This window comes from Gracilinanus agilis, chromosome 4 (assembly GCF_016433145.1).
Source record: "Gracilinanus agilis isolate LMUSP501 chromosome 4, AgileGrace, whole genome shotgun sequence".
Classification (NCBI taxonomy): domain Eukaryota; kingdom Metazoa; phylum Chordata; class Mammalia; order Didelphimorphia; family Didelphidae; genus Gracilinanus; species Gracilinanus agilis.
This window is the reverse complement of record NC_058133.1, coordinates 445962602-445978290: the sequence shown is the minus strand read 5'-3', so window position 1 is coordinate 445978290 and position 15689 is coordinate 445962602. Positions and strand designations below refer to the sequence as shown.

Here is a 15689-nt window from a genome sequence, read left to right as displayed (position 1 = left end):
CACAAAAAGTGACATCACTGTAATTATAAATGATGGATCTGAGAAGTTTGCCCTCTCTTTCCTAGGAAGCAACTGGAGTGAACAGGACATGTAGTAAGCAGTGAGCTAAAATTAGGTAGGCAACCAGCCCTATGATTATGTCCCTTGTCTCTCTCCTACCTGCTTTCATTTCAATAAATAATTTTAAATTAACATACAATCTGCAGAGTATTTTAACCTTAACCCTGTGAATATCAAAAGAATAGAATGAAAAGATTCTTGGAAGAGCTCCCCTAGGGACTAATTTAGGGAAGAGTCACTAAAGAACCACCCTAGAGAAATGGGTGGGACTTGTAGGCTGAATATTTGATATTCATTAAATTCCATTAATCTTCCCTTTGTAAAGGAACAGAAAACAGCTAGCTGTCCCTTAGGGAAAGGCCATCTAAAGGGAAGGAAAAGGAACCACAACTCCAGAAGCTCATGCAACTAATACAATCCAAGGCTAGAATTTAGTTTTAATTAAGGAAGAATGTAATTAAAAACCATGAGAAAAGTTTTATTTCTTCCTAGAAAATATTTGAGTGATGAGTCATGAGAGAATAAACCTAGAGGTGGAGCAAGTAACCTCAGATCAGTTTCTGTAAACTTTTATGGACTGGGTTTTTGTGGTGGTTGGTTTTTTTTGTTGTTGTTGTTGGTTGGTTTTCTCCTAGCAAACATTCTCTCAACTATTTTTCCCACACCTTATTAAGTCTAGAGTGGAGAAAGAACATGCCCCAAGAGAGTTATTGGGTGGAGCTGATGGCAACAACCAGATAAAAGCAACCCAGTTCCAAAGAATTGAGGAGCTGGAGCAGAGAAAGTGAGAATCCAGGAAGAATAATAGGTCAGAGCCTGGGGTATTAAGTCTTTCTCACCTAAGCAATTCTCTCATCTTAACTTATACTAATAATTTTGGAAAAGTGTTTTAACTTTTAACCATTTGAAAAAGTTTGTTGTTAAGGTAGTTCTACTTGATCTAAAATAAATAGAATGATACTAGCTATAAAGTCAACTCTTCTAGAATTATGAACATGTAGCTTCTGTATTATTATGCCAACTTAGTGACAGAGTAAAATCAAAAGTGAATAAATCTATTAAAATAATAATATAAAGTTATCTATTCCTCTTCCACTGGGTCCTTCTCCTAGAACAAATATGCTCATATTTTCATTATTTTAAAAAATCATAACAAAAAAGGTTCAAAAATTTTTCTTTAGGCATGTTATTTTTCTCTTCTCCCTTTCCTTCAAACTTCTTTTTAAAGAAAAGTGAACACAAAGTGTCTCTACTTCCTCACCACTTGATTCCTCCTTAACCCTTTTATTATTCCTCCAGTTTTAGCATGTTGTGGGGAGCTTGAGGTAAACTCCCTGGGTTTGGGAAGGGTACCCTTTGCAAGAATGCAAGACTCCAAAACTTAGCTTAAAAATAAAAAGTGAAATTTTTATTCATTTAGGAGATAATGTTGAATCTGGCCAGGAAGAGAACATAAATGGAAAACTGCCTCCCAGAAGAAGACATCACTTCTGGGGTCTTTATACTCTTCACATCAGTAGATATGTGACATGAGGAGGGTACACAGTCAGGCACAAGGTGGGGAGTTGGTCAACCTGAAGACATGGGGGGTGACCCTCATAGTTTAGGGGACAGATAGATATCTTAGATACAACCCACTGGTATTAAGACATAGCCTGGAGGTGTATCTCTAAATCCATCTCAAACCCTAAAGGACAATCCAAGGAGGATAATCCTCTCAGGGGACTTTGCCTAGTATGTAACAGGGTCTTATCAGGAGTTATCAGATATCTTAGGGTTAGTGGTCACAAGGACTCAAGGAAGCAAAGGAATTTTCCTACTTACAGTCTGGCCTAAAACACTTCTATAATTTGGGGGTATAATATCCCTTGCCAAGCATAGAATCTAACACAATAATAGATACTTAATAAAGTATAATAGGAATAAGCTAACATTGATATGCAGATTTAAGATTTCCAAAACAATTTTATTGTTTCTATTTAAAATTATTATAAGATTATTATATATTATTAAATTTAATTAATTTATAAAATGTATAAAAATTAAATTTAAATTTAGTGTTTAGTGTTTTATTATGTTGAAGTGGAATCTAGAAGCTCCCAAACTTGTAGCCTAGAAAGATTTAATGAACCCCAATTTGCTTAGCTTAACAGTGACAGCCTCAGGCTTGGACCCAACACATGAGAGTTCCTCCCAGAGGGAAAGTCCAAGCCCAAACCAAGTGACTCTTCTTGTCTCCAGAAGCCTCTCCCAGTATATCACACCCTCCCTCCTAGGATGGAACTTGGGACCTTCAGCTTATGCACTGCCTACTGATCCACAGTCACTAGTTTCCTTCTCTGTGACTTATTTTTTTAGTTGTCTGGGGCCCTAAAGGGGGAAGTGATTTACCCAAAGTCAAGGATATCCAACTCTATATGTCAGAAGTAGGACCTTAACTCAAATCTTTTTAACTCTGATGCCACCTCTTTATCCATTATGCTACACTTCCTTTACATTTATATATGTATGAAATTAGAAAAAGAACTTTGGATCTGGCATCAAAGAATTTGGAATTGAAGCCTGACTCTAATTCTATGTAACCCTAGGTAAATTCCCTTTCCTGACTATGGTATGAGGGGTTAGATTTTATGTGAGCTCTACAGTCCCTCCAACTCTAAATTCTGTCATCTATAACTTTATAAAAATAGAAAATATAAACATATCTATCTGGGCCTCGAATTTTTTTAACTGCAAAATAAAGTTTTTAACTTAAATGATAACTAAGTCCTATCCAGCTCTTGTTGTTGTTGAGTCATTTTATTCATGTACAACCTCTTTGTGACCCCATTTGGGGTTTTATTAGCAAAGATACTGGAATGGTTTGCTATTTTCTTCTCTAGCTCATTTTACAAATGAGGAAACTGAGGCAAACAGTGTTAAGTGATTTGCCCAGGGTCACACAGCTAGAAAGTGTCTGAAGCCAGATTTGAATTCCGGAAGATGAATCTTTCTGACTTCAAGTCTGGCACTCTCCAGTGTGTCACCTAGTTGTCTATCATCCTGCTCTAGAATCCCTTAATATGGAGGGTAGTTTGTAGCTAAAAAATTTTCCACTATTCAGTTATCCAAAGAAGAGACACAAGAAGCAAAGTAAGAATGTTTCTGCTCATCTGGAATGACTGGCCTATTTGTATAGCATTTCTAAGGAATATTATAGAATTCACAAGTGAATGAAAGAAGATAAACTTATGAACTATAGGTGCTACAAAGAAGCTCCTAACCATCAGTCAAAAAAGGAAAGAATCTTTGTTTTCCATGTCTATTTTCTCTGCTTAAAAATGTTTGAGCCTCTTCTACAGCATCCAAATAAGAATTAGGACTAGTTATTAGTTAGAAAGAGCAGACTTGGGTTAATTTGAAAAACAAAACTATAATTTTTTGGTATACCTTATGAAACCCAAGAAACAGTCTTTAAAATGCAAGTGCTACTAAAGCAATATCTGCCTCAAGAGGAAGGGTTCCTTAATCTTTTGTGTTTGTCATGGAGACCTTCAGCCATCTGGTAAAGCCTAGGGATCCCTTCTATGAATAACGGTTTTTAAAAATACATAAAATACAAAGGATTACAAAGGAAATCAATTGCATTGAAAAGTGATTGTGAAAATGAAAAAAAAAGAACATCAAGGATCCTAGGTTAAACTCTCCTGGTAGAAACAGGTTATTCTTCCACAATCACTTTTGTTTCTGTATTATATTGAGTGCTGAAAATGAAAAGTAAACTCAAATAAACTTACCATTAATATTTCACTATAAAGAACATATTCATGTACAACTGGAAGCAATGTCTCGGAAAGGTCAAATATTCGCCTTTCAGTGGCCTTACAACACTTGTCAATGCAGCTGGCAACACCTTTCAGGGAATCCACTAGATCCTCTTCAGATGCTGACCACCAGGTATAGGTTGGACCATATTCCCTCATTTCATCCAAATACTCTAAAGGAATACAGATATAAACCAAAACAAACAAAAAAAAAGACATATAACTTTTTAATAAACACTGTAATTAAGCAGAAGCTGTTGACAATCACAGTACAAAAACAAGCTTTATGCACAAAGAGAATTTTTTTTTTCTCTTTTTTTTCACAAAAAAGAAAAACCTTTTTCCGATTCCATCACATCAACTGTAACTTGTGCTAGCTGACACAGGACAGAGAATGCTAAGTCTAGAATTGGGAAAACTGGGGTCAAATCCAGCCCCAGCTAGATACTTGCTAGCTGTGTAAACTCCAGGAAGGTCCTTGACCTCTATGGTCCTCAGATTTCTCAACTGGAAAATGGGAGTAGATAAAAGCATCTACCTCCCAGGATAGTTGTGATGATCAAATGAGATATTTGTAAAAAGCTTCTTAATATAGTGTTTGACACATAGTATTCACTTAATGAATTCTTTCTTCTTTCCTTCCCCAACTTACTTTGCCAAACAACTGAATAAGCATTCAATATATTCTGATTTTTTACTCTAAAAAAGCTATATTTCTGCAGTATAAACATTATAAGGATAAGAACATTCAAATAATACTGTAGATTAAAACCAATTAAAGACACACTTATTGAGTATCCCCTGTATACCTAAAGACACTGATATATATATACTAGGGATACAAAGATGGAAGACAATAGAATTATTGCCTTTAAAGACCTTACAATCCACCGCAGTGAAAGAGTTGTGTGGACGGATAGGGAAGACATAAGACATATTTTTAGAGAAGGGTAATATTTTAAAATATATTAAAAAGGGGGAGGAGAGCTATTCAGATAGAGAATTCTAAGAAAATCTGAGAGGAAATTTGTCTAGAAGTACAGACTATGTGAAGGAAAGAAATATAAAATCAGACAGGAAAAAGTTGAAGGCAAATTATTTGTTGTTGTTGATGTGGTTAACTTATTATTCAATTGTTCAGTCACGTCCCATTCTTCATGATCCCATTTGAGGTTTTCTTCACAAAGATATTGGAATGGTTTGCTGTTTCATTCTCCGGCTTATTTTACAGATGAGGAAAATGAGGCAAACAAGTTTAAGTGACTGCCCTGAGTGACACAGCTAGTTAGTGTCTGAGGTCAGAATTAAATTCAAGAAGACACTTCCCAACTCCAGGAGGGAACTCTACCCATTGCGCCACTTTTGCTGCCCTGAGGCCAAATTATGGTTGGCCTTAAATGTCAGACTAACAAATTTCTCCTATGCGTAAGCAATAGGGATATACTGAAAAAGAGAAATTTGCCAACCATTTTAAGTATGCATTAATCTTAATTTTGTGGATTGACATACAATAGTTTTTTGGTTAATTTGTATGATAAGCAATAATCTAAGAGGAAGTATTACAAAAACATGGATATAATCATGGAGGCAATAAGTCAAGGATTCTAATACTGTCTCTGACACATACTGGCTGTGTGCTCCTGGGCAAGTCACTTGGCTTTTCAGTTTCCTAGATGAGTAGCATCGCACTGAAATAGAAATGAGTCCTCTAATCTAGAGAGAGACGGATCTCTATGAGCAGCATATTGATTTAGTTATAAAATTGTTATAGTATCTATGATTTGTTATATTTTTATTTATTTTGTTAATAATTCCAATAAGTTGAAAAACAAGTGTAGATCCATATTCTCTGTTTGTAGAGAAAATTCCTGTACCAGTTGCTCCTTAAATCATTGAAATTACAAATACTGAAAATGGACAATAATGACTTGAGCCCAGAATTGAAAAGGTGGGAAGAAGGTAGATAAATTGCCTTTGGGAAACTATAAAATTCTTGTAATGATCTCAAGATTTGTTCACTGTTAATACTAATAGTCTTCCACAGATAGGATGTGGCTGTGGGACTAAAACACTAGTCTCCAAAATATTTAAGATGCAAATCATGAGGGAATGAGCAGGTTGATCCACCTAAGAATATAGGTAGGAGAATGAATGAATGATGACAAGAAAGTCATCAAAGAAATGTATGAACTTAAAAAAGGTAAGACTGATCACATAGACACACAGAAGGAGAGATAACCCATGGATAATCTGTATGATTTTTATTATCCTAGCAATTTGAAGAGAATTTATAAAAGTTATCCAATATGTCAAGTGGCCCCCTCATGGCAAAGACAATAGAGTATGGCCATGAGTTGCAAAGGATGGGTTGTCATCTTTATCATTTGAGTTAATACCAATATCAGTAACTCACAAGACTATTTCAGTTTTTGAGAAGAACTAAAATTTTAAATGAGAAACAGATGCATGGACTAACCAAAAGGTAGTGTTATCAAATGATTGTTCCACTGAATGCCCACATTCTGAGTGAACAAGATGTGATTTTTGAAATTTATCAAGTCTCTGCCTCTCTCTGTGTTATTCTCTCTTTCCATTTTTGCTCATGTCACCCTCTTCTTTCTATATTTTTCCCTTCTTGCTTTACACTCATCAACACTCCCTCCCTCTAAAATAAGAAAAACTGTAATAAGTTAGCATTGATAGAGCACTTTTAAGTTGGCAAACCATTTTACATGTTATCTCATTTGATTAATGTAAAAATGTATCATGTGTTTATATGTATAATTATACATAGTTAACATTATATTTCCTGTTCTAAATTTCAAAACATCTAAATGGCCTATTTTTTTAACAAAACACATAGCCCGAAACAGTTCTCTTTTCCTTCACTGTGGCTCTTTATTTTTTTTCTAGTATTCAGTAGTTTGCTAAACAAATTAAATGCCTCTGCAAAACTGCAGAGGAACATTTAATCACTAAGAAGTTCTGTAATCACTTTAGAATTATACACTTACATATGCAAACAATCAATGAATTAAGTGTTTATCACTTACTTTAGTCATTAAAACAGGTCAGAAGGACCTTTGCTTGCAAAATTTCCTGGCAACAAGTCTTGTTCCTGTTTCCCTATGTACTTGAAAGCAGTAAAAGTAAGGGTTTTTTTTTTTGTCATTGTTATTGTTATTTTAACAACTGCTAGAAAATTTAAGGTTATCACCCACAAATCAAATCACTCACTATCTCCTTAGGTGATATACCAGAGGTTTCTTGAAGTATGTGAAGAGTCAGCTTGAATGAAAAAGGAAATGGATTTTCTATTTGGCTCCAAAGAACAAAAGTAGGAATAATGTGAAAATATCAGAGAATCAGATTTAGGCTGAATGGGAAAAATAAAACTAACCAAAAAACTTCCTAACAATTAGAGTAGTCCAAAAAAGGAACAACTGTTTTAGAAGTGATGAGAACTGCCTAAGAACGAACGGACTTCACAAGAAAAGACAAATGACCATCAGTGACCTTTTATCCAACTTGATATTGTGAATGCCTTTAAAATGGCTAAAACCATTGACAAGAGTTGTTATCTATTTTACCTTTTTCACTTTCATCATATCAGCCTCTCACACTCAGGTCTAGGCTTCTTTCCTTGGCTAAAGAATGTCTGACTCTCTCAGAGGCTCTGACAAAAAAAATAGTTTGTTTCTTTGCCAAGGCCAAACCTTCTTTCTACATCTACACTAGATCTCCTAATCTCTTCTGATACCTTCTAATCTCCTCTAGTAGACTGCAACTTCTTCTTCTCCCTGTCCTAGAAATGTTTAACTTCTTCCTATCTACTAGTGAATTCTGAACTACTTTACAAAATGTTCAGGTCTCCCCCATGCTAGAACAAAAACCCTCACTGGACCTTGTCATCCCCTCAAGGAATAATCATCCTCTATCTTTCCTCTTTCTTAAATTCCAAAAGAAAAAACAAAAAAGCTATCTATACTCCACACACACACACTGCCTTTATTTCCTTTCCTCTCTTTAATTTTCTACAATGTCTCATGGTCTCATCACTCAGGATTCTCCAAAGAGTCCAAGAGTCACTGAATTTCCAAATCTGATTTCCTTTTCACAGTCCACATCCTTCTTGGCAAATCTGTTGCATTACTGTAATCAATCAACAAGTACCTATTCCAACAACTTTCCTAAGTACCAGGTACTGGGCCAAATACCAATGACACAAAGAAAAACAAACATAGTCTCTGAAAGCTCATATTGAAATGTGAGTGATAAATGCAAAATTGTTAGACAATCTCTATAGTAGTATTCATGGAAGGCAATCCTAGACAAAAGGTATGAGCATGTATAGAATGTGAACTAAGTCTTGAAAGAAATGAGGGAAACCTGGAGGTGGGAGTAAAGAGGAAGCAAATTTGAGGCATGAAGAATAGCCAGTGAGAACTCATAGGGGTTCAGGGGATAAATTGTCATGTGGGAGGAAAGGCAAGAAGGCTAATGTTGCTAGATCCTAGATGACACAGAAGAGAGTGACATGGAATAAGAAGGGCAGGAAAGGGCCAACTTGTGAGTGGGTTTTCAAAGCCAAACAGGGTTTTAGATTAGATACTGAATGCAACAGGAATAGGTAGGAAGATAACAGACACAGTCCTGTGCTTTAGAGAGATCACCCCAGTAGCTAAATGGAGAACAGACTGAAACAGGGAGAAATTTGAGGGAGGGAGAACAACCTGAAAATGATTTCAATAGTCCAGGAACGAAAGGCTAAAAGCCTAAACATGAGTGTTGGCTAAATGAGGGAAGAGAAGTGATGGATACAAAAGAAAAGGGGAACACACGGAAAGAATGTGAGAGAAGGGTCCAGGACATCTCCAAGGCTATAAGTCTGGGTGAGTGGAAGAAGGATGGTATCCTAAATAGTGTAGGACTAAAAATGAATGAATACTCCAAGTATTTAAATTTATAGGATTTAATAACAACAAAGTGAGAGAAAAGGGGTTCCTTCAGTCAAGTGAGCAGAACAAAGAGCCAGAGACCCAGCAGCCTACCACGCTCTAGTCAAAGCCAAAGCCCCCCCAAAAAAGCCCTTTCAGCTGGGGTTTTAGCAAATTCATAAACAAACCCACTCCAAGGCGCAATACCTGGATGCTAGACAAGGGAACACTGGGAAGAGTAAAGAATGTTGGGAAATGAAGTCCCCAGGGTACAAATTTTTAAAACACACAATAGTAACAGGGGAGGGTCAGTGGAAAGGGGGAAAAATGATGAGATTTTGCAACAATGTGGTAGCTGTATGAGAACAAAGACAGGAACTAATGTAAGAGATGTGAATGTAGAGAGGACAAGATTTGACAACAGAATGGATATCTATGGTGAGTACAAGAGAGAAGTAGAGGATGACAACAAGACTATAAGCCTAGATCCTTACACTTACTCTATTTGCCTCAGTTTCTTCATCTGTAAAATGAACTGAAAAAGGAAATGACAAACTACTCTGGTACTTTTGTCAAGAAAACCCCAAATGGGATCACAAAGAATACGACACAACTGAAATGACTGAACTACAAAGAGGTATATAAAGTTTCACAGCAGGTGGTCCAGACATAAGGATAAAACTGAAAATCGCCACACCTTCAAGGACTATCCCTTCTAAAAGAGGAAGGGGATTCATGGTATAATCACACTTCTAGAGCAATATTACTAGTAATTACTACTAGGGAAACTGAGGAAGGAAAGAAGGAAAAAAAATAGTCAAAATAGAGTAAGAAGAATAGTCAGAAATATAGAAAGTCAGAAATTGAGCCTAATTTCTTTAATCCACTACCTATGACACTAGATTGTAAACAAATACTAAAACCATTCTGAATGTCAACATCTTCATTTATAAGTTTAATGATACATTCATTATTTAGTCCCAGAACTGTTATGATGAGCCACTCATATGAAATAATTAACATAGTATTTTACATTTATAGGGTGCTTTATTATGAGTATTACACAAATAACATATTTTTCCCTGAATAGAATTTGTGTATTCTCTATTTTCTAAAGAATCTTATATTCAGGGCTGAAAGGGCCATCACGGGTCATCTAGTCCAACTCTCCTTATTTTCAGATGAGCAAACAGGGACCAAAGGCCACACAAGTAATGAGTAAAAGTAGGTGCCAGCCATGTTCCTCTCAGACTGCACATCCATGAATCTTTCTATTTCATTGCACTAAAGCCTGAAAAGGAAATGAAGCTAATGATTTAGAAAGGATGAGCCAGATAAAGTCAGAAATTGTTGATCATTCTAGAGATAATGACAGGGAGTCTACCTTTTATTTTTCTGCCTATTTATCTATACCATCACCACAGCTATACATTTTTCTGCATAAGAGAAACCATTCAGTAACTGTTTTGTTGATCAGCTCATTTAAAAAATGAGAACTTTAAAATAAAAAAAGTTAATCTTTATTAAACAAACAAAAAAAAAACAAAACAAAACTATGCTATTCTTAAATCTTAAAAAAAAAAGATAACTTAAAAAAACAAGGAAAAAATGAATGACAATTCTAATTAGTTTCCATAGCTAACAACCTGGAAAGACAAGAAACATAATCACCATTACTACCTCACATAATGGTTTAGAATGAAAAGAGTCAAAACGTTGGCAAGTTCACTTGATCTCACTCAATAATAACAATAAAAATAGTAAATAAATAAAAATTAATATTTATAAGAGGCATTAATATTTGCCAAGTGATTTACATATATGATTTCACTTGAGCCTCACAACAATTGCATGAGGTAAGTGCAATTATTATCCTATTTACAGATAAGGAAACTGAGGCAGACAGGTCAAGTGATTTCATTAAATGCACATAGCTAACAAGTGATTAAAGTAGGATTGGGAGGATGAACCATGGGTAACATAGGCATTATGATTTTTTTTACCATAAAATGCTAAAAAGAAAAAGTTCATTATGATTTCAATTTCATAAGCATCCCAAAACTTGTATTTCTAAAGATGTTCATAATTTAAAGTGGGATGCATTAAGCTGAAAAAAATTAAAATCTCTTTCATTTGAATATGAAAAAACCTATGCAGGCTGAATTGGCCATCTGGGACAATAATTTCCCAAAGCTACAAAGAACAGTAATCTCATCATTTTTAAGGAAATCTAGTTTCACACTCTAAAGATAAAGGATGCTTTTAAGTTTGGGTCAGTGACACTCTAATATGTTATACTTTATGTAAATTTACAAATCATAATATATTCTCACTATACATGAGGATTCAAATTTATAAGATCTATCTCATCATCCAGTTTTCCTAGAAAATCTCTTAATACAGAATATAACTTTTCCCACAGATTGCTTAAAACAGTTACCTGAGGTACTATAAACAGGTTTCATTTAAATTCTACAAATCATCAAGTATTGTTATAGGATTCTAGGGAGCTTTCTGAATATTTATTTCAAAGATATAAGAAATGGCAGGTCCTAGATTCAAATCTGGCCTCAGACACTTCCTAGCTCTGTGACCCTGGGCAAATCACAGCCAAAAGTTTTAAATTAACTAAAAACGAGATTAGCAGTATGTGTAAAATATCTACAATATATGTACAAATCTATGTATGTTTTTATAAATATTTAATTTCAAATATATATATGATTTGTAAATAAACTCATTTTATACTTACAAATGTGTACGTGCACATTTGTAAATATAGTCATATATACACACATACATACATATTCACATACACATTTCAGTAAAAGTGAGACATACTTATTAGATTTGTTTTTATCTCTAATCAGAGTGTTTCTTTTTTGTCCCTATAACTCCATTGAGTAAGATAATGCTTCCACTAAGCAGGTATAAAATGAGAAAAGCTAAACTCAGTGAAAGATTAGTTTTTCCTGCCTCGGTACTAAAAGGCAGAATTCTAGATTATATACTCTGTTCACAAATTACTTTAAAGGAACAAGAGTGAACGTGAATGAGAAGACACTGAATCATCACTCTTTTTCTTTACTTTCAATTTTGGAGACTTCTTCATGTCCCTACCGTAATCCAGGTAGCCCCAAAATCTTAGTAGTACAGCTCTAAGCTTCAGCAGCTTTTAGAAGCTTCATATTACAGTAAGACTTTTGCACTGTCTTGTAACATTATCTTTTCCTCCTACACATTTATGCTTCTTTGTTGTTTTCAACTTAACTCCCAACCCCCACACATAACACCCTTTTAGAAAGACTGGGTACTGTTTACCATTGTATCTTCTACATTGCCAGCCATAGTGCTTGGCACCTTCTCCACAAATATTTGCTAAATTGAACTAATATTAGTGAAGAGATTTGTTAGATCTCTCATTCCTTATAAAAACAGAATTGCTTTTTTTTTTGATAAAGTAATAGCAATGGAACAAATCTTAACTTCCAAAGCTGAAGAAATTTTAAAATTAGAAGAAAATAAGGTGGAATAAAATGGAAGGAAATGGGAGAAAATCCTTAAGCAAAAATTAATGAATGTTTTTCCTGTGATTGGATCCTCTGATTTGAGTCACTATCCATAGAATCACTAGAAGATATGGTGACTTCCAGCTTCCTTATACCTCATTTCCTCTAACTAAAATTTACTAGATCATAGATTCAGAGTTAGCTGTCTTATTTTATGGGTAAGGAAATGGAAGGCTGGGATGGAGTTGGGATTTGAATGTAGGTCCTTTGACTTAAAAGCCAAACCTCTTACCATGCTTCCTCCTCAGGGTTCTGGGAATAGAAAGCCAAAAATGCAATTCTCAATATTCAAGAAATTTACATGGCAGAGACAAGAAGTGTGGATTGGAAGGCAACATTCACAGAGACATAAATACAACCTATATATCCATCTATATTGATCTATATGTTTTTCATCTATCTATTTTCCTATCTATCTATCTAATTTGGGACTGGTAGGGAGGAACATATAGATCTATCTATTTAATTTGGGACTAGTAGGGAGGAAAATATAGATCAATTTATCTATCTATCTATTTATCTATCTATATATCTAATTTGGGACTGGTAGTGAGGAAAGTATCTATCTATCTATCTATCTATCTATCTATCTATCTATCTATCGATCTAATTTGGGACTGGTAGGGAGGAAAGTATAGATTAGACCTTGGGGAAAATATCCAGGTAAGGAAAAAGAACATTCTAGAAATGGGAGAAAACCTGAGGCAAAAATGAAAGTGCAAGATGGAACTTCATATATGCATGCAGATCAGATTGGCTAGAAGATACAAAGAGACTAACTCTGAAGGAATTTAAATGCCAAAGGAGTTTCTTTTTAATCCTGTAGGTAACAGTAAGTCACTGAAGTTTCTTGACCAGAAGAAGGATTTTAAGCTCATGTTTCAAGAATACTAATTTGGCTCTTTTATGGAGGATAAAATGGAGACCTTGAGAGATCTGAAGCAGGGAACAAATTAGTAGGCTATTGAAATGGTCAAAGATAAAGGTGAAGAGAGCCAGAACTGGAGTGGTAACTGTGTGAGTAGCAAGGAGAGGGATATGAGAGATGCTGCAGACATAGATATGGGACAATGAAAGTATTGGGATACCTTCCAAATTATAGGATTCACAGGATAAGGTATTAATCTTAATAACCTATAATCTGAATCTAAATATCAGGTCTTATCCTTTTTGTCATCTAGTCTTCCTTTCCAAGATAGCTAGCACCACTAGTTAGTAATCAGATTCTAGAAAGTAGATACCTGTGCACAAATAGATATAGATCTATGCCTATGAATCAGGGATTAACTTTGTAAAAGGGCTGTTTTTTTTTAAAGACATTTTAAGTTGAAATTCTAGTTTTGACATGTATATCTCAAAACAGCAAATGCACCACAAACTATACCAAGAGAAAGATTAAGATCAGTGGTTTTACATACCCTTTTCTTCCTTGTAAATTCTATGAGATATTTTGTCTATTAAGTTTATCTCTTGGCTAAATGTTCCCACATAATCATTCATTTCAGTGAACTCATCTGGGCGTTTTTTAACTCCTCTCACTGAGGATGCTACAGCTCTGACTGTCTGCCCCATTCTGCTAAGCAATCCAGGACCTTGTTTCTTGTGAGAAGAGAGTTCCTAAAAATAAAACACAAAATAATGAAAGTGAAGTACGTAGCAGTAGTCTAAATTTCAAGAGTTAAAACACACATAGAATGGGGGGGGGGGGTGAAAGATATACCTTATACAAATTATGGTACAGAGTTTAAAAGACATTGTAAAACATTTAGGAATTTTTAGAGCTTGCTATAGAAAGATTAATGTAAATATTTTCCCAGGTGTTTCTCTCTCTTTTTTCCTTTGTATGCTTTCTTTCTTTTTCTGCTAAAATTCTGTTTTAAATGACTGTGCAAAAATATAATCAGTCACTAATATTGTAACAACAGAAGGGGTGGGGGACAGATAACTAAGGAAGAATAAAAGACAGGGTTTCATGTGATAAGTGAGTATATGTGTGTTTACATCAGTGATTTTGATATAGGGAACTCTTGATATAGAAAGTTTCATCACTGTAGGTCACCAACTCTTTATAATAGTGTATCAGAGAAAATAATTTGTGGCTCTGAGTAGCTGAACAATTTCCCCATGATTATTCAATTATTAAGTGCCAGAGATAAGACCTGAACTCAGATCCTCCTGATGCCAAGTCTGGTTCTCTATTGTAATGGGCCATCTTTTATAATATTCAATGAAAAAAAAAACACAAATGCCAGAGTTTTACAGAGCTTTAAAGGTGATCTGTACCATTTCTTTGCCTCAGTTCCATCCTGATACTAATTTAGGAACTGACATCTTTCTGATCATTAGAGTATTTAGTTTGTTACTGTTAATAAGATATGGTTGATTTTCTAGCACTATAAGAATTCTAATCACAACTCAACATTTTTCTCATTACAAAAGGTAGCCAAAAAGAAACTCCAAAGACAGGAGTAAAAAGCATCATCAAGGAATTATTTGAATGGAAGAAAAATGATGGACTAATAACACAATAAGATAGAGAAGAGAAGCAGACATCATCCAGAGTGCTCCAGAGGTAATCTCGTCATGCTGAGAGAAAAGCAGGTTCTCCAGGCACTAGATAACCTCCTTGTCACAACCTTTCAGAACACAGAGGAGAATCAGAAAGAATAGGATGGTGATCATCATTAGAAGAGATTTCCAAATCAATCAACTCAGAGATCCATTTGAGTACACTAGCAAACTATCCAAGCATTTGCTATGAGAATATACTCAAAGTGGTTAATTGGGGAGATAGCAAGCAGAAGAAATACTCCAAGTATACTCAGATTTATGGCATCAACAATGTAGAATAGACATAAACACTTTGACATGACCATTTTGGTTTAAACTCAGGATCCTGAATAATGTCTGGCACTTGATAAATGACAGTTGGATAAACATTGAATGAATCTGAAAGGCTGAAAAACAATAAGAGATGAATGGACACACTTAACCTCAAATCATAAGGACCACGGTAGGTCTTTTGAAACACAGAATTTAGGTCAAATCCGAGTCAAAGAGACATAACTACAAAATAAGACTAGGTTCTGAAAACAGAGATGCTGGTTGTTTCATATGAATGATGGGAAACTTTAGTCACTTGCCTTAAACATAAATGGAGAAGGGAAAAGAAAGGTAAATCATAACTGTTTTCTCAGCAGTTCCCTAAACTGATCCTTTCCTTTCTCTTGTCTATGTATTGGAAATATGTTAGAAAAAGCTAATGCAAACCATGGCAGCTTCCTTTTCATAATCAAAATTTCCAAGATGTAAGGAACCTT

At 34.9% G+C, this 15689-nt stretch overlaps 1 protein-coding gene across 2 annotated transcripts in view; it reads right to left on the bottom strand.

Moving 5' to 3' along the window:
• Positions 1-15689, bottom strand: part of SNX7 (sorting nexin 7) — a 103404-nt gene that overhangs the window by 54818 nt on the left and 32897 nt on the right. The window contains exons 5-6 of one of the 2 annotated variants that reach the window (XM_044672109.1): positions 13788-13986; positions 3837-4036 (exon numbers count right to left, since the gene is read on the bottom strand). In XM_044672109.1, coding sequence (XP_044528044.1) covers positions 3837-4036; positions 13788-13986 — 399 coding nt within the window. The remainder of the gene's footprint in view (positions 1-3836; positions 4037-13787; positions 13987-15689) is intronic. The other variant, XM_044672110.1, reaches the window with a different exon arrangement.